The sequence below is a fragment of the Notamacropus eugenii genome, chromosome 4, assembly GCF_028372415.1.
Source record: "Notamacropus eugenii isolate mMacEug1 chromosome 4, mMacEug1.pri_v2, whole genome shotgun sequence".
Taxonomy (NCBI): Eukaryota; Metazoa; Chordata; class Mammalia; order Diprotodontia; family Macropodidae; genus Notamacropus; species Notamacropus eugenii.
Genome location: NC_092875.1, coordinates 247,706,773 through 247,730,462, shown reverse-complemented (window position 1 = coordinate 247,730,462; position 23,690 = coordinate 247,706,773). Strand labels below are relative to the sequence as shown.

Here is a 23,690-nt window from a genome sequence, read left to right as displayed (position 1 = left end):
CTAGGTCCTCAAGTTCGGCCCTTTGACTGAATCCAAACTTCAGAGAACAAATCCCTTTAATAAAAGCACTTGTTCTGTAAAACTTGGAATCAGTCAAAAGGCCACACCCAAGAACCTAGAAGGCCACATGTGGCCTTAAGACTACAGGTTCCCCTCCCCTGCCTAGGCTTACTTGATTGATTTCAATCTTAAGGAAGCCACCCCTAAAAAATTAACTCTAACTTGTTTTTCCCTCACCTAGAATCTCCTCTGGGAGCCTCCGAATATAGCTTATATCTAGATCTTTAAGGAGATAAGTAAAAAAGTTCTGACTCTTGAACAAGGACTCAAGGCAACAATATTTAACAGGTGTAGGACAGCCTTTATTTCATCCCACAAAAAAGACAAAACAATAGACTCACATAAAGACCTTCACATAAACAGAATTAAGTCTGCTCCCCAACTGATGACTGCCAACTTTACCACAGGTTCTGTCCAGACCTCTAGCATCATAGAACTACCTTTCACCATATCTAAGCTGTAAGGTTAAGCTACTACTACTCTGTGTCTAGGCCCAGTGTTCAGGATCCAGAAATTCTCTCTCTCTGACCACTGTCTTTTTCTGCCACATCTCAGAATAAGAGGGAGAGAAAACTTGGATTTGCCATGAGCCTGTGACCAAGGCTGCCATTGGTAGTTCCCTTTGTGAATACACAGACCTTTCTTCCATCCTCACCCTCACCCCAAGACCCACATTTTAGGTCTGTACTTTTTCATCTGCATTGAGTCTCAACTCTGGGGTGAGGGGAGAGAAAAACACTCAAAATAAGCCCAGCACCGAGAGGTGCTGATCCACAGCACCTCAGTATAACCAATTCTTCCCCAAATACTCAGACTATCACTCATCCTCAGTGAGGTCTAAATATACTGGTAAGCACCCAAGCCAAGGAGATCTTCTCAGTCCTCTTAATGAGGTGCCAATGGGAATGGCCACACCCTGCAGAGGGAGAAGAAATTAAAGTCCCAAACAAAGGCTCACCATCCTGTAAACTCATCAAGCTTGATCAGGTTCCCCAATCAACTGCCTTTATCTTTAAAAGGAGACATTGTTGTTTCCACATCTCCATCTGGTTTTGTAAGCTAATCAGAATTTCTATGAGCACTTCACGGATATAAAAATGTTTATGAACACATGTAGGCAAAGGTATTAATCTGGAGTAAAACTTATTTTTAAATATACCTTGTACATAGTAACTTTACCCATAGAGTAAAGTTGGGTTTTGTTTTTTTTTACTTTAATGTTTTGGCTTTGTTTGGCAGCTGTTTGGATTTTTGGAAGACCTTAAAAAACCTATTTCAAGATTTGGGGGTATGATCTAGAGGACTGAGGGGGACAGAAGTCTAAACCTTAACTTCGTGGGACGTTGTTATATCTGAGGAATTTTTAGATATAGAAAATCTGATTCACTCTTGAGTGTTTGATACTGAACATCAGTCTCTCTTCCTGGATGCTCTCTCTTCCCCAGGTTTTTGTGCCACTACTTTCTCCTGGTTCTGACATCTTTCTCAGACTGGATCATCATTCCTATTCTGTTCACGAGCAGACCCCCCAAGACTCTAATCTGCTCTCTCTGCTCTTTTCTCTCTATGGTCTCTCTTGGCCACCTCATAAATTTCAATTATGATCTCTAGATAGATGATTCCTAGATCTAGACATCCATCCCTAGTGTCTCACCTACTTTGAAGTCTGGCATCATCAACTGTCTGTTGACATTCTCACTTCAGTGTCCCCTAAACTTTTCAAACACACCTTCTCTAAAACCAAACTCGTTATTTCTCCCACTAAATACATCTTCCTCTAAACTTCCCTATTTCTTGTAAGGTCACCACTATCCTTCCAGGTGCATCACTTTATCCAGATTCATAACTTCAGGCTCTTCCTTCTCCCCCACCTCCCATATCCAATCAGTTGCCAATTTATTATTGATTCCATTTCCACAAAACATCTCAAATTTATTCCGTTCTTTCAACTCACATAGCCTCTGCCTTAGTTCAGACCCTGATCACTTCTTATCACTTTTTTTGTTCAGTGACTCCCCATTTGGGGTTTTGTTGACAGAGATACTGGAGTGGTTTACCATTTCCTTCTCCAGTTCATTTTACAGATGAGGAAACTGAGGCAAACAGGGTTACACTAAGTTTCTGAGGCCAGATCCAGACTGAGGAAGGTGAGTCTTCCTAACTCCAGGCTTGATGCTCTATCCTCTGCCCCACCTAGCTGCCCCCTCTTATGTTTTTTTTTCTTTTTTCTTTTTGTTTATTTATTTTTAGTTTACAATATTCAGTTCCATAAGCTTTTGAATTTTAAATTTTCTCCTCCTTCCCCCACCTTTCCCCTCCCCTAGATGGCATGCAGTCTGATATGGTCTCTACATATACATAGATATTAAACATATTTTCACATTAGTCATGTTGTAAAGAAAAATTATAACCAATAGAATGAACCACAAGAAAGAAGAAACAAAACAAAACAAAAAAGAGAGAGAGCAAATAGTATGCTTTGATCTGTATTCAGACTTCATAGTTCTTTCTCTGGATGTGGATAGCATTTTCCATCATGAGCTTTTGGAGTTTTCTTAGAATCTTGTATTGCTGAGAAGAGCCAAGTCTATAAAAGTTAGTCATTGCACAATGTGGCTGCAACTGTGCACAATGTTCTCCTGGTTCTGCTCCCCTCATTCAGCATCAGTTCATATCAATCTTCCCAGGTTTTTCTGAAGTCTTGTCTGTTCATCCTTTCTTATAGCACAATAGTATTCCATTACATTCATACAGCACAGCTTGTTCAGACATCCCCCAATTGATGAGCATCCCCTCAATTTCCAGTTCTTAGCTACCACAAAAAGAATTGCTATAAATATTTGTGTACATTTAGGTGCTTTCCCCTTTTTTAAGATCACTTTGGGATACAGAGTGGTATGCTGAATCAAAGGGTATGAACTTTGATTGCACTTTGGGCTGCCCCTGTCTTATCACTTGGACTATTGGAATAACCTTGTAATCAGGCTTCCAACCTCTAACCTCTCCTTTATCCAGATCATCCTATAGCTACTAAAATAATCTTCCCAAAGTAAAATCTAATCATGTCACTTCCCTGCACAGAATCTTCCAGTGACTCTCCATTGCCTCTAGTTTAAAATGCAAAGTTCCCTTGGTAATGAAAACTCTTCACAATCTGGCTATACCCTAACTTTCCAGATTTAGGGCACACCATTCCCTTTCTCACAGTCCTTGTTGTTTCATGACCTCAGTCTTTCCAAGCTTGAGTACAGGCTGTCCACCATGCTTGGAATGCACTCCTTTCCCTCCTTAACTTCTGCCTCAGAATTCCCACCTTCCTTCAAGGATCAGCTCATATGTCTGTTCCCATGAGAAGCCTTTCCTTATTTCTCTAATTTTAAGTATTCTCTTCTTCCTCTAATTATGTTATACATGTCAAGTTTTACATATCTATTCCTCCCAGGAGAAAGTGAGCTCTTTAAGGTCAGGGATATTTTTTTTTCATTTTTTCCGTAGTACTCCCAACACCTGGGCACTAGGTGGTGCCATAGTGCACAGAGTGTTGGACCTGGAGTCAGGAAGACTCATCCTGAGTTCAAATCTGGTCTCAGACACTTACTAGCTGTGGGAGCCTGGACAAATCACTTAATCCTGTTTGCCTCAGTTTCCTCACCTGTTAAATGAGCTGGAGAAAGAAGTGGCAAACCACACCATTATCTTTGCCAAGAAAACCCCAAATGGGGTCACAAAGAGTTGGACATGACTGAAATGATTAAACAGCTCCCAGCACCTAACACATTCTCTTGCTCTACTGTTTAATAAATACTCATTGGATTGGATTATCGGGTTGACCGTGTCTTACATGAGAAAGTACAGCATCTGTTAGTTTAATTGTACATTTCATACTGGCCAGAATATGGTCAGTATTTTCTTCCTAAATCTGGCTTGTCTAAAGTCAGAGTACAGACTATAATTTCATTTACTTTTTAAGTGTTGTTCTCTCTAGAGAACATTTCATTTCTAGAATGAAATCAAAGAGATTTCATTTTAACAGCATCAATATTTGAAGGCCAAGTAGATACAGTATCACTTTTAGCATCGGCTAACTCTTTATAAACCATCAAATTTCTCCATCCCAATGCAAGTCAGGGTAAGATTTAGATTTATTGTAATGAATCATAGGAAGACATTATTTTCAAAGCCACCAGTGCTTAACACACTTCAAGCTGTGGTCTTGAGGTCAGAAAGTCCAGAAATTATGATTCTACCTCTGAAAATGACTCCATTAAGCAAAATAGCTTAATTTTTGTACCTCAGTTTCCTTTCGGTTAAGAAGGAAAGATAACCACATATAGTGCTGAGTCAATATATAATGTTTATGAAATGTTCTGAAGATCTTGAATGCCAAACATAGAGTAGGATAATAAATTGGAAAAGTCAAGTGGCATCTCCTGTAAAATTTTCTGCAGATGACTTTCAAACCCTCATATCATACTTATTTAAAAGAGTACCCCATTTCAAGGGAATTTGTTATTGGATTGAAGCTAATGTTGCTTCATTTATATTAATAAATGTAAAATTGAGGTCCCTATGCAATGCCAAATGTTGGTATCTGATCCCCACCCTCAACGGGGGTGTACCTTCAGTTGCACAGGTGAGACTCCAAATCCTCTTTTCTCTAGAACTGATAATTCCGTAAAAATCATAAAATTGACATTTATATTTCTTCTCCCCTTCCTTCTTCTACCCAGCCTTTGAGTGAGTTGTTAACAAAGAATGTGATGACCAAAAATTATGGCAACAAGAGGGAGAAGGATAAATAATTTGTTTGTAAGAACAGGCATACATCTACCACCCAAAAAGTTGCCCATACCAATAGCATTTTGCAGAAACTTCAGTAACACATTAGAGCAGCTAGGTGGCGCCATACTGTATCAAGGACTGAGCTTGGAATCAGGAAGACTCATCTTCATGAGTTCAAATCTGACTTCAGACACTTAGCTGTGTGACCCTGGGCAAGTCACATAACCTTGTTTGCCTCCGTTTCCTCATCTGGAAAATAAACTGGGGAAGGAAATGGCAAACCATTTCAGTATCTTTGCCAAGAAATCCCCAATGGGGTCAAGAAGAATCAGACATGACTGAAAAACAACTTTAAAACAACAGTAATATATCATAATCAGTCAAAGAATGTGAACAAAAAGTTCTCAAAAGAAGGACAAATTATTAAGAACCATATGCTCTCTATGGAATAGAACTTAGACATTTTACTTCACACTTAGCAAATTAACAACAACAATAAAAGACGAGAAGAGTAAATGTTGGGGTGGCTCTGGAAAGGCAGGCACACTAAATATACCATTAGTGCAACTACGAACCATTCAGGAATGCAATTTGAAATTGTGCTAAGAAAATGGCTAATAGCCATATTTTTTGACTCAGAGATCATACTAGTAGACATGAACCCAATGAATTCAATGATCAAAAGAAGAGTTCCATATCGATTAAAATATCTATAGTAGTATTATTGGTAGTAGCAAAAGAACTGAAACAAAGTCTATACCCGTTACTGGTATTCAGTTGTGTGCACATGGACCACAGCACACCAAGATTGTCCAAAGGTTTTCTTGGCAAAGATCCTGCACTAGCTTACCATTTCCTTTTCCAGTGGATTAAAGCCAACTGAGATTAAATTACTTGGCCAGCATCACACAGCTAGTAAATATCAGAGGCTGGATCTGAACTCAGGATCTTGCAGTCTATTCATTATGCCACCTAGCCAAACAGAAGTTAAGTGACTTGCCCAAGATCACACAGCTAATTAGTGTCTGGGGTCAAATTTGAACTCAGGTCTTCTTGACTCCAGGTCTGAGGCCTGATGTTCTATCTACTCCAGGTACCACCCAGCTGCCTCACACTTGACACTCACTAGCTGTGTGACCTTGGGCAAGTCACTTAACCTCAATTGCCTCATCCTGAGTCATCTCCAGTCATCCTGATGAATATCTGGTCACTGGATTCAGATGACTCTGGAGGAGAAGTGAGGCTGGTGACCTGCACAGCCCTCCCTCACTCAAAACAAAGTCAAGTGCAAGTCATGCCATTATTTCTCTGATGGCATGGTCTTCTTCCACAATGAAGGATGAACACGCATGACAGCTTAATGTAAAGAACAACAAAAATGAAACCAAATATTGTGGAATTAGAATGACCAAGCATGGCCTCAAAGAGATAGAAGAATGTACCTCCTTCCCTTCACTGCCATGCTGGGAAATTCTACATATCATGTGACTTGCCTGATGTGCTTGATAGTTTTTTATGAACTGTCCCCCACTCTTTGTTATTCTTTATTGTAAGAATACAGCAATGTTTGGAAATAGGAGAAAGGAGTTATATATTTGGAAATGAAAGTGATATAAAAACAAAATGCTATTTTAAAAAATAACACAAACAAAATTCCACACCAGATCTGTGATTTCATCTGTGTGGGAATTTCCTTTGAAGTTCACAACCCTTCTAGGACTTAGTAGATAAGAGTAAGAAGTTTGTACACAGCTAGTAATTGTTATCTCCTAATCAGCAGATAGAGTGCCTGGCCTGGAGTCAGGAAGACTCATCTTCATGAGTTCAAATCCAGCTTCAGACATTCACTAGCTGTGTGACCCTGGGCAAGTCACTTTATCCTGTTTCCCTTAGTTTCCTCATCTGTAAAATGAGCTAGAAAAGGAAATAACCAAACCACTCTAGTATATTTGCTAAGAAAACCCCACATGGGGGTCATAAAGAGTGGGACATGACTAGGAAAAGTAATTGTCAGAAGAATTTTGACTGGAAGGACCAGGATTGGAAACCAAAAGTTCCTGACTCCAAGGGAAGGGAGTGCTTTTTACCAACATTACCTCTTCTCCACTTTGCATCTGCTGCTCTACCTGATTTCTACTCCAAGGAACAAGATAAATCCCAGATACCCCCCTGGTGTCCTCCACCCATTTCCTGCCTCCTCTTATGTATTCTCTTTCCTTTTAGATTGTAAATTCCTTGACACCAGGGACTATCTTTCTTGTTATTCATTGTAACCACCTCGTTTAGCATAGTGCCTGACATATAGTAGGTGCAACATTTATCAAATGTTGATAGGACTGGATTATTGGATTTGAAATGCTATATTCTCTCCACTGAGCTGACTCTCCAAACCCTACCCTAATATTAGTCATAAAATCTTGCTATAATAAATATCATTTGCCTAATTGTACATTTATAACCTTGCTACTGTGGAACTCACATACCTGCAACTTCTCCCTAACAATGTGCTTTTGCAAAACCGGTTACTGATGTTAGCCAAGGCATGCCTATAGTTGTCATAGTTTGTTTCAACTCTCTGTGCAGGAGAGTTAGGCCCATTGTGAAAATTCAGAAAAAGCAGCAGTCTTTTGACTTGCCAAGGCCCAACCCAGGAGTCCTCTAGAATTGTGTGTGCATTGTACTATGAAAAGCAAAAATTTAGCAAAGATCTGGTACTATTATTTGCGCTGGCCACCGAGAGATGAGTGATTCAATTTACTTCCCTGTCCCTTATCATTCAAAATGGATATTGGTGTTTCTCCGTAGTGTAGTGACTAGGATGAAGATCTTTGGTCCAAGACCCTCCCATCATGGGGCAGTAGGGAGGGACAGAGGAGGGTGTGGCAATGGAAGAGTGGGAAAGAATGCATTTGGGGTTAACAGCTTACATCTCATGTGTAGAAAATCATCTTCCATATTGTTCTGTGATAAGCTTGAAGGCAAGAAGGAGGTAGAAATAAGCACCTTCAGAAAGCTGAATGACCTTCTGGAAGTTGTAAGGGCATGCCTTGCTCCCTCCTCCTTAAAGAAGGGGAAAGGGAGGTGATTTATTGCAGAAAGATGTCAGGCATTTCATAAAAATCAGTTCCTCAACTTTTGTAGCATTCTCTATGGCCAACAAGCCAAACCAAGCCAAGCCATGAGTAAATGCTCCTAGGGCGTCATGGAGGAGGGAATGTTCTCCCATTTCAAAAGCCTGGTTTGCTCCTTGCAAAGAGGTTTTCAAAAGTATTGTGGGTTTAAATGAGATGATAAAGCATTCTAAGTATGTGATCTAGAATGATCATGTTTTCACGCTTTGCCAACAGCCTCAGGATGATTAACCCTGATGAAGGGGAACCTCACAGTCCTCCTCCTTCACCCACCCAAATGACTGTATCTTGGCTAGACAGAATCTCTTTATTAAAAGGTCATTGTTTAAGGATTTACAACAGTTAAAACCTGCCTTGCCATTGCCAACTCTCCCCATTAGTAATAACTAAAGCAAATTAAACCTAGCTGGTACAAAAGCAGCAAACTACATCAGCCATGACAAATTGGCAGTATGGGTGATGCCACGAGTTCCGTTTTGCTTGAAGACTCGTGTTAAAATTGTATCTTGTTCTGGCCCCCCTGACCACTCCCCTCTGCCACTCCTAGTCAGTGTATTAAGTTTATCATTAGCCAGTATAAAGGATCAATAGCAGGAAATAAGATTGCAAGGGGGACCTCAGAAGTCATGTACAAATCATCCCAAAGATCAAAGGAGCATAATTTATAAATTGTATTATATATTAACCAAAAACCACATCCTGGTAATGTATACTGAATCAAGGGAAGTCATCTGTCAGGGATTTTTGGTCCTGTGACATAAATCCCAGATAAATTCCAGACCTCCACAATGTGTGTGTGTTCATCCTTCATTGCCAAAGAAGACCATGCCATCAGAGAAATAAGGACATGACTTGCATTTGACTTTGTTTTGAGTGAGGGAGGGCTGTGCAGGTCACCAGCCTCACTTCTCCAGAGCCATCTGAATCCAGTGGCCAAATATGCATCAGGATGACTGGAGATGACCCAGGATGAGGCAATTGATTAAGTGTCTTGCCCAAGGTCACACAGCTAGTTAGTGTCAAGTGTCTGAGGTGAAATTTCAACTCAGGTTCTCCTGACTCCTGCACTGGTGCTCTATCCACTGCACCACCTAGCTGCCCCACCAGATATCCACAATAAAGACTAACAGATCACCAAATGGTGTTGATAATTTTGAGATGATGTGGACATGTTATCTTTAAAGTTCTATTGACAAAATAATTTGAGTATATTAATGAACTAACCCCAAAGTGGCATAGATAAGAGTTAGTTTACTTCCCTCAAAAAACCTTATAAAAATGAGATCTCAGACTCCTGCCCCCTGAACCATTCATTCTGCCATCTCCATATGGATCCCTGTTGCTGAGTGCTCCCAATTATAATCCATGGTTACATGAGTGATACTCTCTGCTCCTCCCCCTTCCCATCCTCTTCCTCATGCTGCCTGCCTACCTTCACCATCCATCCCCTGTCCCCACACCATCTGCCTCTCTACGCCCTTTGCTGCTTGTCTCTGTACTTTCTCTCCTGTTTGCCCCCACATGTTCTATGGTTATTCAAGCGTGATTTCAGCCCTGTTTCCTGCTGCCATCTCAGTCTTGGCAATTACCCAAAGAACTGGGCATGCCTCCCCCCATTTCATAATTTCATAATTTAATTATCAGTTTGGCTCCTGAAAATAATTCTGACAACTTCAGGGAAGACAAACTGTTAATCTCAAATGTGAGAGGCTTTTTTTTTCTTCTTAAATCAGCAATGAAACTATTCAAAGCATTTTTTGTAATCTACTTATTACTAGACATTGTCCAAACATACACAGAAGCACAAATTCCTGTGTAACAAGGAATTGGACTTCTTACAGATTCTGAGGGCTGCTGTGGGACTTCTGAAAAGAAATTTTAGCAAGACTGAGTATCTCCACAAGCTTTTTCCCCAAGTGTATTTACATGGAAGGAAGCAGACATTCATTTTTGATGATTCTGTTTCACTACAATAAAATTGTCCTCATTTTCAAATCTGCAAGTGTGGAATTTTCCAATCACTCCCCTCATTTTGCACTTGAACTTGTGAATTGGTCCCTCAGAAGGTGACTGACTACTATTCTCAGGCTGACTGCTACTCTCCTTCTTTGGATTGCTGTCTTTCCATATCCATCTGTCCCTAGTGTATCTCTCTGTTCCAGATGCACACATTTTTAGACCACAAACTATATTATAAAGCAGCATTCATCAAAACCATCTAGTACTAGTTAAAAAATAGCTAGAACAATGAAACGGACTAGACAAGAACCAGAGAGAATGGAACTCAATAACAAAATGTCTGATATAATGTAGTTTTCAACATTCGCTTCACAAGATTTTGAGTTCAGCTATCTAAGAATGACTCATTATCACAGCCCATATTTCATTGTCTAAGTAATATGTATTATAGTTATCAGTTGTTGGGATAGCAATCTCCTCGTGATGTGGCAGGTGTTTAGAAATGCTTTCTTATTGAGGGAAGGGGTAATCAGAATGCACACTGTCTTGGGGTGAGGGAGGGTGGAGTTGGGGAGAAAATTTGAAACTCAAAATCTTGTGAGGTGAATGTTGAACACTAAGAATTAATTAATTAATTAGAAAAAATAATGAAGAGTGAAGTAAGCAGAACCAGCGGTAATGGCAATATTGTTGTAAGAATGACTTTGAGCAATTAAGTCATCCTGCCTATACACAAATTAAAAATAAAGGACATATGAAGAAAGATACTATCTGCATCCAGAGAAAGAACTGATGAATAGAAGTATGTATAAAATAACCTTACATATATAAATATCCATTTGTGTCTGATGGTAGCCATGCCTGGGGGGGATGGGGAAGAAAAAAAAAGAAAAACATTTACATGATAATTTTGCTGTATATTTGGAAGAAATAGCAAGTTATACATGATAAATTTGCAGTTTCATGTGGAGTCACCTTTTTTTATTATACTGCGTTGTGGGAATACTTGTTTTGTTCTGTGAATTGAAAATACAATAGATAAAAAAATACATATAGACAATAAAAAAGAAATGCTTTCGTCTGAGCTGACACCAGTGGACGATATTATTTGTTCTTTGTGTAGCGGTAGTAGCATTGCTGAGGAAGATCTCATGAAACCTGTTGTAAAATGCTGTTATTTTGTTCCAACAGAAGGAAACGCCACTTGCAAATGCTGCATTCTGGGCAGCAAGGAAAGGAAACCTGGCTCTTCTGAAACTCTTGTTAAACAGTGGTCGGGTGGATGTGGACTGCAGAGACAGTGTATGAACTCGGTATATGCATGGCAAAGCACCTAACTTTCCCCATGATGGCAGGAGGCATTTCATGGATCCCTTTCAGTTCCCAATGCTTACTTACATTTCTTTTTTGTTGCTGTTTTTGCTTTATTTTACTTCCACACAGTTCAAGGATCAAGTATAGAAAAAAAATTAAGACATTTTAAATTCAAGAAAAAAGGAGGAAGGGAGCAATAAGAACAAAACAGAGAAGTGGGATCACAAAAGGGAAAGAGGAGGAGGAGAGAATAAGCAAAAACAATTCTAATGGAACGCAAAAAAGTTTGCAATCACAAAAGAATTCAGGACAGAAAGATTGACATGGAAATATATTGATTGCATGCTGTATGTGAAGGTTAGAAAGCTGAACCATTAAAGTCTCCACCCATTCCCCTGGCCTTTTACTTTTTCTTTCACAAACATAAATGCACTAATTGGCTATCTCAGAGAGGAAATAAAAATAGATACTACCCCCAATGGACAAATACCACTTACATAGCTTGTTACCCCCAGCCGAGTGCTGCTCTCCATCTGTACTCAACAGGATTTTCATGCATCTCCAGTGACAGATGAACAGATGAACAGAAAACATTTCTATGATGTTATTAATTTAGGATATAATTAAAGGTTTTTAAAGTAATACTATTATTTATCTAAAAGAAAAATGTCACTGCATGATTCAGGTGCACTTAGCAGACAGGTGAATCCATTGATGGCTTAAAAGCAGTTTACATTTCCCCCGCCATTTTAGTCATGCTGGATGCTTTTCTCCCTTCCTTGTTGTGCTGTCTCTATTTTACTTATAGTTATTGATCAACAGATCTAGGCTTATACAAACTTGTAAAGTGAAACTGACCTTTACTTCACACTTTGTCTATTGTCCTTTACATTTCTACCCATCCTTCTTTCCAACACCTTCTTTGACACCCTTGGATAAGTAGTACCTTGTTTCCTCATGCTTCTCTGGAGTCTTAGTGTGCCTTCCATATCTACCCACCCAGACGTGCCCTCCCAGCCCTCAACCCATGATCAGGACTTATTTTTGTGTCCTCTTTCCTAAGGATGATCCCTATGTTAGGTGACAGTTGGTTAATCTGATAAACTATGCTGATATGTAAATTGATGCCAGTGGACTGATATATTATCCTTCCAAACATACCTTTTAATGGACATAATACTTTCAAGTTATCTCTCAGAGGGCTGGACTAGCTAATCTCTAAGGGTCCCCCCTAGTTTAAAATTCCATAATTCTATAAAACAACGGGGAGAGGGTAGAAGGAGAGAGAGGCAACACATATTCACTTTCTATATTAAGACAAATAGCATCAGAATGACACAGTAGATCTGGAGTCAGAAAGAATCTTCTTCTGAGTTCAAATCTGGCCTCAGATGTTTATGAGCTATGTGATTCCGGGAAGTTATTTAACCCTGTTTGCCTTAGTTTATTCATCTGTAAAATGAGCTGGAGAAGGAAATGGCAAACCACTCCAATATCTTTACCAAGAAAACCCCAAATGGTGTCACCAAGAGTCAGACACAACAGAAAATGACTCAACAAAATATTAAAGCAAATTAAATAAAGGACCCGGAAAGTGCAGTATACTTCAAACAACCTGTGGTGCCCACACCGATTCCATAATAAAATCTCTTGCTTCTTCTTAGGTGGTAGATGTCACCCAAGATTAAAATATTTAATGAACTTGTAAAGTTATTAAAACACTACTTCCTTCTTTCTCTGTCTGCCATTGCTGAAGGATGTAAATTTCACCTTCAGAATTAACAGCCTGATTAAGACCTTTACTCTTTGCCACTTATTTTGCCTGAGTTATGCTCTCTGTCTCACACCTGAAGTTTGGAAGATTTCTTGGATAATAGCAGCATTATCTTGAACAAGTCATTTGACTGCTGTGGACTTCAATATTGTCATCCATTAAATAAGAGAGTTACACTAGATGCTCTTTGAGGAGAGCATCCTCTCCTACTCTAATGTTCTATTGCTATTAAGTCTAACCCTAAAACATCTGCCTCTCTCTTTACCCAAAAACAGACAGTCCTACTAGATGATTTTTTTGAGGGATGATAAGGTTATGTTCCTCTTTGAGTTTCTTGGACTGGAATTTATTTGACCCCTAGTAACAGCTCCAAGTTTCCAGGATCACTTGGTTGGAATGCAAAGTCTTCATGGGCCCATTTGATAACCATATAGCCATACGAAATCTTTTCTGATAGACAATGTCATACAGTGTATAAGCAAGGTTCCTCTATATACAACATCTTATCAATTTGAGTTGCTAAGATATATATATAAATTTAGATAGATATATATACCCATACATTATATATATGTAAAATCATTAATTATTGGTTTATGTAAATTGTTAGGCACATAGTAACTCACTTATCACAAATATATAGCATTTTTTTCTTTCTTAGATTTATGAAATTCTGTATGTCTAGTTTCCTCCAATGAGTTTTGCTCAAGAGTAGGGAAATAGTCTCATTGGATCTGGTCTCTTACTTAATTTCATCATCATAATGTATGAGATGACATTTATCTGGAAACATAACACTTCCCCCAATAGGCTACTGTACTTATATGTTCAGAGTCTAGTCTCTAAAGGTTTAATAAGAGCAATCAAAGGTTTACAATGGTTAACACATTAGCCAAAAGCATCAACTTCACATGTTTAACATAAGGGAAATATGGCTAGATGTTAGTTCATTTGAAAAGGGTCTGGATATATTTGTGTATTATCTAATTGTGATAAGTCCAATAAGAAATCTAAAGCAAGCCTAGATGGCATTAAGGCAGTGGGTATAGGACAAAGGTCCTACTCCATGTTCCCTGGTCAGACAACACCTGGAGTATTGTGTTCAGTTCTAGGTGTCGTATTTCAGGAACGACATCAGTAAGCTGGAATGTGTCCCATGTAAGGTAACCAAGATTGAGAAGGGCCCCAAATTCATGCCACATTGAAGATGTGTTGCCTAAACTGAGGATGTTTAACCTGAAATAGTCTTGGAGGTTTGGGGATTAGGAGTATAATAACTCCATTCAAGTATTTGAAAGATTGTCTTGTGGAAGAGACCAGACTTGTTATATTTGTCCCCAGAGGGAAGATCAGTGGGAAGAAACTTTGGCCTGATGTAAGGGGAAAATCCAATAATTAGAAATATCTAAAAGTGATATGTACTGCCTCAGGATAGGTTCTTCCTTCCAGGAGGTCTTCAAGCAAAAGCTAGGTGACTTCTTGTAGGATTCTGTAGAGGATTCTTGTTCATGTACAGAATAGACTAGGTAAATTAACAAGCATTTATTAAGCTCCTGCTGTATGCACTATGTATTAGGCACTAAAGGATAAAAAGTGTCTAAAGTTATCAAAAAGCCTCTGTTTTCAAGGAGTTTACAATCTAGCCAGAGCAGACCATGCGTACATATATAGGTATGTACAAATTAGGTAATTTTGAGGGAAGGCCATTATCAGCTGGGAGGATCAAGAAAGAGTTCCCATAGAAGATGGCACTTCACCTGAACCTTGAAGGAAATGAGAGATACTAAGAGGAGAAGGTGAAAAGGGAGTACCTTCTACACATGGGGACAACCTATTCAAAGGCAAAGGTAAGGGCATCTAGATGATAGATAGAAGACAAGTAGGTGGGGCAGTGGATAGAGCAGTAGGTCTAGAGTCAGGAAGACCTGAGTTCAAATCTGGCCTTAGACACTTATTAGCTGAGTGACTCTACGCATGTTCTTAACTCTGTTTGCCTCAGTTTCTCATCTATAAAATGAACTGGAAAAAGAAATGGCAAATCAATCCATATCTTTGCCAAGAAAACCTCAAAATGGGGTCATGAAGAGTCAGAAAGGACTGAAACAACTCAACAAGAACAGCAAGGTAGATGGAGGGCCATATATGATGGACAATAAGAAGGCCAGTTTGGCTGGACGCTAGTGTACATGAAAGAGAGTAATGTACAATAGGTTGGGGCCAGATTGTGAAGAGTTTTAAATGCCAAACAAAGTTTATAGTTGCTCCTAGAGTTAATAGGAAGTCACTGGAGCTTATTAAGTAGATAGATAACATGGCCAGATCTGTACTTTAGGAAAATCAGCTGTCAGTAGGATGTATGGGAATGGGGAGAGACCTAAAGCAGAGAGATTAATTAGGAAGCTTTTGGAATAAGCCAAGCAAAAGGTCCACCTAAAGATAGTGTGGTATCTTTATAAATACAGAGAAGGGTAGAGAAGCAAGAAATGTTATAGAGATAGAAGTGACAAGATGATTGATTGAATATGTGATGTTAGAGTGAGTAGTGGAGGATGACATCTAGGTTGTGAACCATGGTGACTAGAAGGATGGTGATCTAGACAAAAATTGGAAAGTTTGGGAAAAGGGTGAATTGGGAGGAAAAGATAAGAAATTCACTTTTGGACATTAGATTGTGAGCTTCTTAAGGTCAGGGACTATCTTTTGCCTCTCTTTGTATCCCCACCTCTTAGCACAGTGCCTGGCACATAGTAAGAGCTTAACAAATGCTTCGACTGACTTACTGATATGTCGATCTTTGTGATGCTTATAGAATATGCAGAAATGTCCAATAGGAAATTAGTGATTGGGAGCTAGAACTCAGAAGAGTAGGGCTAGATAAATAAATCTGGAAATCATCTGCAGTAAAGATGATCATTAAATGTATGTGATCAAAAGAGATTACTAAGAAAGAATATAGAGAACTTAAAAAAAAAGAGCCCAAGAGAGGGCTACTTTAAAGGGTAGGGGGTTGGGGGAGCAGAGAGAGAGAGAGAGAGACAGAGACAGAGAGAGAGACAGAGAGACAGACAGAGACAGAGACAGAGAGTCAGAGAGAGAGAGAGAGAAGATAATATCTAGGAAAAGAGAATGATCAACAGTGTCAAATATTTCAGAGAGCTCTAAAGAGATCTGAACTGAGAAAAGTCCATTCAATTTGGCAAATAGAAGATTGTTGGGAACTTTGGAAAAAGCAGGCCCACTTGAGCTCAGAAGCCAGACTGCATAAGTTTGAGAAATGAATGAGAGAAGCAGCAGGGGAGTATGAGTGGGGACAGCTTTTTTCTATACACAGTTTTGTTAAGAAAGGAGAGATATAGTACAATACCTTGAAATATCCTCAGGTCAGGGCAGCTGGCTATTACAGTGGATAGAGAACCAGCCCTAGAGTCAAGATGACCTGAGTTCAAATTTGGACTCAAATACTTGACATTTTCTAGCTGTGTGATTCTGGGCAAGTGACTTTACCCTGATTATCTTGCAAAAGAAAAAGAAAAAGAAGAATTCTTGGTCCTGCTCAACTCATGAGCCTTTGTGCTTATTTCCAAAGGAATATGTTTCCGCTGAATTTGTGTGTGCACATTAAATTGTGTGTTACACATACTAGGATTGAGCTAGATTTTTAAAAAACTATGGAGGAAGGAAGGGAGGGAACAGAGATACAGAACCATGCAATAAATGCTGGTCACAAATGTAACTTCTAGGTATTGCTATATGAGGCCATTTCTATCAGAGAACAAAAATATGGCAATTTGATAGATTCTGACTATTATCAGCACTTTCAGCCACAACTCATAAACTGACAGTTACTTCTTAGGTACCTTGTCCTGCCTCTTCTTTTATTTACTGCTCTTTATACCTACTCCCCAATCTCTTAACTGAGCACAATATAGAATTAAGGAATATATGTGTATACTATATATCTATATATACACATACACATATATGCGTGCATGTATACCTATTAATATTTATACACATACATTACAACTTGTCTATTTTTGTGTCCCCTTTCCTTAGGAATCTATGTTAGGTAACAGTTGATTAATCTGATAAGCTATGCTGATATGTACATTGATACCAGTGGGTATATTACCCTTCCCAAGAAATACCTTTTAATGGACATAGTATATACACACATATATTAGATAGATATATCTTATATATGTAAATGTTTCATTCTCTACTGAATAATGTAAATTGTATTCTCTGTTCTAATTTGGAAAAAAATTATTTGAACATTTTATTTTTCTCTTAAAAAAAAGAGCAAATCCTAAATTATTTTGCTTTCTATTTACCTGAAATCTGAGTTAAATTTCTCCCCTCTGCATTCCCACCACAACCAAAAAGTCACTATATAGATAGATAGATATAGATAGATATAGATATGTATCTATGCATACATACATATACATACACATAGTATATAGATACAAATTTAAAGCTTTGGTGATCTTTAGGTGGCCCTTTCAACTTTAAGAAGAAACTAATTGTGCCAAAAATATCACTCCTTGACTCACTTTTTCCCTCTTCTCCTCACCTCAACCCCAGAAGAGAATGGAGCTGAGTAGTGAATAGACAGGCTAAGCCTCAGCCCCAGCTCTCCCACGGACACTTAAGGAAATAGGATAACTTTTAGGACAAGATAACACTTCTGTAGCCCTGACTGGAAAACCTTGGTAAACACATTCTGGCTGCCACGAGCGGCAAAGTTGTTCTTGGTACCCTGGAGTCAAAAGCAGGGAAATAAAGGAATAAGGATTGTAGAAAGTAAATAACAAACACCTCCACAACTGCCCCACATACCCCCAACTAGTCCTGGATTTAAATAATACAAGGATTTTTAAAAACCTGTTCTGGCCTGGTGCACACCCCCTAGCACCGCCAGAGTGGAAAGAACCCTGTACTTCTACTCTAGAAATCTGATAGATTTCGCAAATAGCTGAGCATAGAGGGTTAGGAAACGTAATTCCAATGCCAAAGAAAACATCAAAAGAATAATGAGACTATAAAAAGCCTTTTTGATTGGAATTCTATATATCAGCTGGTGTTAATTTGAATTGTGCATGTTTTAAGTCAAAGTTTATAAAAGCTTGGCTGGTTTTGTTTACAATAACAAATCCAGTTAAATGGCTAGCCCCCAAATTTTTTATCTGATTCAAGCTGTCTTCTTTTTTTTCTTCTAGAAGAATTTTGTAATTGCAATTTCATATTCTCAAGTCGTGGAACTGATAAAGTAAAAATATCCCTTTGAGAGCATTTAGTCCAGCCCCTTCACTTTGCAATGAGGAAACTGAGGTGCAGAGTGGTCAGTGACTTCCTCAGGGTCACCTGGCTAGTTGACAACAGAGCCAGGATTTAAAACTAAGTCCTCCTAGGACAATATTCATTCCTCTCTACATCCTGCCTCTCATCCAATCTGAATTATTAATAAAGATTAGTATTGATTAAGTAGTAATAAAAATAGATACTTATAAATAAAATAAATAAAAATTGTTAATAAAGACTTCTGGCCCTGGAAACCTAATGAGTCTTATTTGATAACTTCTTCAGGTTAATAATAGTGTTTTGGAGCAAAATTCATAATATTAATCATCAAATGAGGTCATCACTTCACAGCTGCCTCCTGTAATAACTACATCTGCTTAGATCAGATTTCTGGCCATGTAAGAGCGAGTTTTTAAGTTGAAAATTCCAATTTTAATATGAGAGTAAGCATTTCAGTTCATGTTTGCGTTCCTTTCCCTTCCCCTTCCATTGCACATGAAAAACTTGACTAAAGATGAATGTCTGTCGTTGCTTGGCAGGGGTACTGACATTTTTGCAGTCCTTTCTTCCCCCCATGAGATTTCAGCCATTGATGTGACAGATGGTCTAATATGCTAATTTGTTTCCCCTCCTTCCAGCATGGCACCACTCTGCTCATGGTTGCCTCCTACGCTGGCCACATAGACTGTGTGAGGGAACTGGTTCTCCAAGGAGCAGATATCAACCTTCAGAGAGAGGTGGGTAAAACCAATAAAAGAGAAGAAAATAGGGGTGGGACTGAGCAGGTGGTTTAGAACTGGAGGTATCAAGCTAATAGGACAGTCCCATAAAAATAGCTTTCCCTAAAGCTCAGAGTTAAGGAATTGGGTGTGCTGAAAATAAGATCTAAGGAGTCAATCATAACACATCCATTTATCAAACTACTTCTTAGCTGGTGTCTTGGCCTTCCTGTATCTCAGCACTTGAGGGAATTAAGGTATTAGCCCCATTCCTTATATAGCCATACTTTCCTTGAAGGGTGATATGATAAGAAATGTAGGATTTTAAGGGAAATTTTTTTTATTTTTTAGTTTAGTCTTATGGGGCTTCATAATCAGGTCATCACAAACCTCTTGACCTATTAGCCCAAATGAACCTCTTACGGGTGTTCCATACAAATTATATAATATAGCCTAAGGGCAGCTAGGTAGTGATAGACTATAAAACCTGGAGTCAGGAAGACTCATTTTCATGAGTTCAGATCTGGCTTCAGACACCTACTAGCTGTGTGACGTTGGATAAGTCACTTAACCCTGTTTGCCTCAGTTTCCTCATCTGTAAAATGAGCTGGAGAAGGAAATGGCAAACCATTCCAGTATCTTTGCCAAGAAAATTCCAAGTGGGGGTCACAGAAAGTTGGACATGACTAAACAACAATAACAATAAATAACCTAATGAAAGCTAGTCAAATGAATACTGAACAGAAAAATGGCCTTGAATGCCTTCTCTAGGCATTGAAAAAATGCCTTTTTTTCAATAGCAACTCCAGGAGTTGATCTTAAATGAAGGAATCCTGGGCAGATGATCCAGTTTTTTCAAGAATGTGGAAAGATCAGAGAAGCCAAATGTTTCACAATCACCTTTAGGGATTCAAGTTCCCAAGACTTCAGAGGGTTCAGAACTGAACCAGGTCACCTGAAGTTGGCCCTTACAAGGCTCATGATACTCCCAGAAAAGAATCATTCTTTTAAGGATTTTGAAAAATAAGACCTCTGGGACAAACTTCAGACTGGTTTTCCATGACCCAGACTTACATCTTTCATATTAGTAGAGGAGAGGAAAATACTCTTTATCCTAATATTTATCCCTCATTTCAGATTTGTGCCCCTTACCTCCATATTGGATCAAGTTATAACGTCATGTTGACACAAGGAACAGATTGCTGCAAGGGTCTTGAAAGCATAATCCAATGTTTGAAAAGTCTTCAGGTCTTCCCCAGGCTATCCCTTCACCTTTTCTGAATAACATGGTCCTTATCAATATGACCATCAAAGAATTAGAAATATAGATATCTGTCACATTCTATTGGTGTAAATGGTCCTCTGAGAAATAAGACTGATATTATCTTAGTTTTCACAACTTGAGACAATATAGAAAGATGAAGGTAAATTATTATTTTTGTATTGCTATATATTATATATAAAATATATAATCATTATATTATTATAGAAAGTTCAAATTACTCTATTACCACCACCAATTCTACCATAACCAAGGAGACATGACAACATGACAACAATGCTAACTTGTTGTTCAAGGTGGGGAGGAGGGCAGTTTTCATTTTCCAAAATTATTTCCCTAAATGGTACTCACATTCAGAATGACTGAAATTTTACCCTAATATACTTTTTTCTCCTGGATTTATAGTCCTTGTTCATTTGAGCTTTTAAGAAACAAACTTCGAACAATAAAAAAGAACATGAGCCAGACCTACTTACTCACAAAGTGTGTCCTGAGAGGCATTTCCAACGAGCATTGGAATCATTTAACAATAATTCAAAAGAGCATAAGAGGGTGGGTGAGGAAAGAGCAACCTGCTTTTGATTTCCAGCCAGCATGTTTCCCTGTGGTTTGCTGCTTGGCTGTTTGTTTAGTTCTCATTATTCAATTAAAATCCTTAGAGTGGTAAAGACTCTTTGTGCTTTGAGCATGTGCCCCCATTGACCCTTATGGAGCTGTCCAAAATGTACCTATTCAGGGGGAAACTCTGTGGTGCAAAGTGGTATGATGCAGATACTGAATTCTCCAGGAATCCAAGTTAATGCATGATACAATCTGAGCCTATTGAATTGTCAGAGCCAAAGAAAGGTCCTTTCCCTGACCTATTTTAGTGTTTGGTGGGTATTGTTACTGAAGTGATTTGGCATCTTATAGTCAGATTTCTGTCTTGTACCAACCTTAATATTTTGCAATACTAGGTCATATATTTGTTTTACTGCACAAGTTGTTGCCATCCCTTTATTTAGTGGGCTGTCTAGACATATAGCCTGATGTGGATACCAAACTAAAAGCTAATGGCCCTAAGGGAGTTGTTGTTTATTGAGAACTTGCAGAAATCTTGGCAGATGGCAGAGTACAGAGAGAAGAACTAAATAAAAGTGATGGCATGAAGCCCTTTATTTCAATAAGACAAGCGAGTATGGTTAGTTGTGTCTGATCCCATATTATCTAAAGTGGGAGTTGCCTTTTTTTTCTATACATCATTACTTTAGTATAATGACCAGTCATTTAAAGATTGGGACATTTGCTCAAACTGACACGAAGTAATTGTGACTATGGTTATTAACATATCAAGAAAATTTGTATAGAACTTAATCCTTTCCAGTTCAATAGCAAATGTTGATTAAGCGCTAGCCATGGGGAAGACACTGTGCTAGGCACAAGTGACTCTCAAGCATATCCAAAATAAAAGTATGTCCATCTTCCTCCATTGCACATCCATCAAGACGGTAAGAATTTTGCCATTCCAAAAACCAGTTCATGTCTTAAGTTTATGGAATCCAATTCTCTCTGTTGTTGAGGAGATTGCAGGCTCTCAGGAAACAATGATGAAGTGGACCCAATGACTTTCTACGGGTGAAAAGAAGGAAGTTTCCTTCCTTTTAAATAGGTAGAAAGGAGGAAAAAGCAATGTGGTACAGCAGAAGGATCCCTGGTCCTGGAATCAGAGAATCTACTACCTGTTGTGAGTTTAGACAAGTAATTTAACCTCCTCTCCTCATGTCAGTTTCTTCATCTATAAAATGGAGTATGGGGATTGGTCTAGAATGACCTTTGAAGTCCCTTCCGATTCTAGATGTGATTAGCACAGAGCCATCCCTGGGACCACATGTTATGATCTGGTGATGTGGCATAGATATTACATAGTAAACACTTTGGCTAGGGCAGTTCTGTTCCTGTGCCCACCATCTCTTCATTATATTCTCCCCCACACACCTTAAAAGCCAGAGTTCTTCTGCATTCGTAGTTAGTGTCTAATGCATATTTTTCTGAGACACTGCCCACCTGGGTCATTTCCTTCCATCCTCAAGGGATACAGAAGGGCATGAAAGAATTTTTTTCCTCTTGGTCTCTGAAGACATGTTGTTTGCTTTCCCAAAACTCAAGTAGCAGGATCTAAGCATATTTGTAGAATCAAAAACATTTGTCAAATGCATGTTTATGAGTGGGGTGGCATTTTTTAATCAATATGCAAAGATTTTGCTTCCAGTTTGCATGCAGATACATAAAATAAAGTCTGGTAAAGAAGGGAGGTAGGATATGAGATGACAATATACTGGCAGCACACTGTGAGCAGTATGGAATTCAAAAACAGGTTTCTCTGGCATTTTACTGTGTAAAATAGAATGGATCCTGATTCTTACAAATGTAACCTTTTCCTCATTTCTAACAATGACTGCCTGAATTCTTCCCTAAATTAATCATGTCATTAGTGGAATAAAATTTAAATTCTCAAACCCTGAAAGAAGAAGAGAATGGCCTTCCGACTTAGCCTACCTAGTAATCCAAAGGACATGTTTACCTTCAAACAGGATCTCTACCTAGACTTAGAAATTTATCATTCCAAGTTCTTTTCTTTTTTAACTACACATACTGAAGGAAAAAATGCCTACTTTTAAACCAGTGTCTCTCTCTTCCTCCCAGTCAGGTACAACGGCTCTCTTCTTTGCTGCACAACAAGGCCACAATGATGTGGTGAGGTTTCTCTTTGAATTTGGAGCTTCCACTGAATTTAGAACTAAGGTAAGAGAAATTGTTTTTCTGTTTTTGTATCCATAAGAATATTTCAGAACTGGAGCAGCTAGGTGGCCTAGTGAACAGAACACTGGTATTGGAGTCAGGAGGAGCTGAAGTAAAATCTAGCCTCAGTCATTTACTAGTTGTGTGATCCTGGACAAGTCACTTTACCCTGATTGCCTCAAATACATATATATTTCCCAACCCATGCCTTATGTTTCCTCTTGATCTAAAATATGAATGTGGTTTTTCCCCTCAAACATTTTTTTAAGGTAGGTGTTTCAAAGTTGCTTCTTTGGGAGAGAAATACAACACACAGATTCCTGGAAATTATATCTAAAAAACTCAGAAAAATCTGAGTTCAAGTCCTTCCTGTCTCAGCCAGTTACTAGCTACAACCTTGGACAAGACCCTTTAGCCTCTCTGGGCTTAAACTCCTTCCAAAAAATAGTGAAAAGATTGGACCAGATAATCTCTAAGGTCTTTCTAGTTCTGGAGCCAATAATTCAGTCCCAACCACAGAAAATCAATCAAATAATAATAATGATGATAAGAATAGCTATTGTTTACATAGCCCCTATTATATGCCA

General features: G+C 38.6%; 1 protein-coding gene across 4 annotated transcripts in view; it reads left to right on the top strand.

Moving 5' to 3' along the window:
* ANKRD29 (ankyrin repeat domain 29) overlaps positions 1-23,690 on the top strand; it is a 58,351-nt gene that overhangs the window by 10,118 nt on the left and 24,543 nt on the right. For 2 of the 4 annotated variants that reach the window (XM_072604395.1, XM_072604397.1), the window contains exons 2-4: positions 11,124-11,234; positions 18,963-19,061; positions 23,008-23,106. In XM_072604395.1, the coding sequence (XP_072460496.1) occupies positions 11,124-11,234; positions 18,963-19,061; positions 23,008-23,106 (309 nt within the window). Of the gene's footprint in view, positions 1-11,123; positions 11,246-18,962; positions 19,062-23,007; positions 23,107-23,690 lie in introns of those variants that run through there. The other 2 variants (XM_072604398.1, XM_072604396.1) reach the window with 2 other exon arrangements.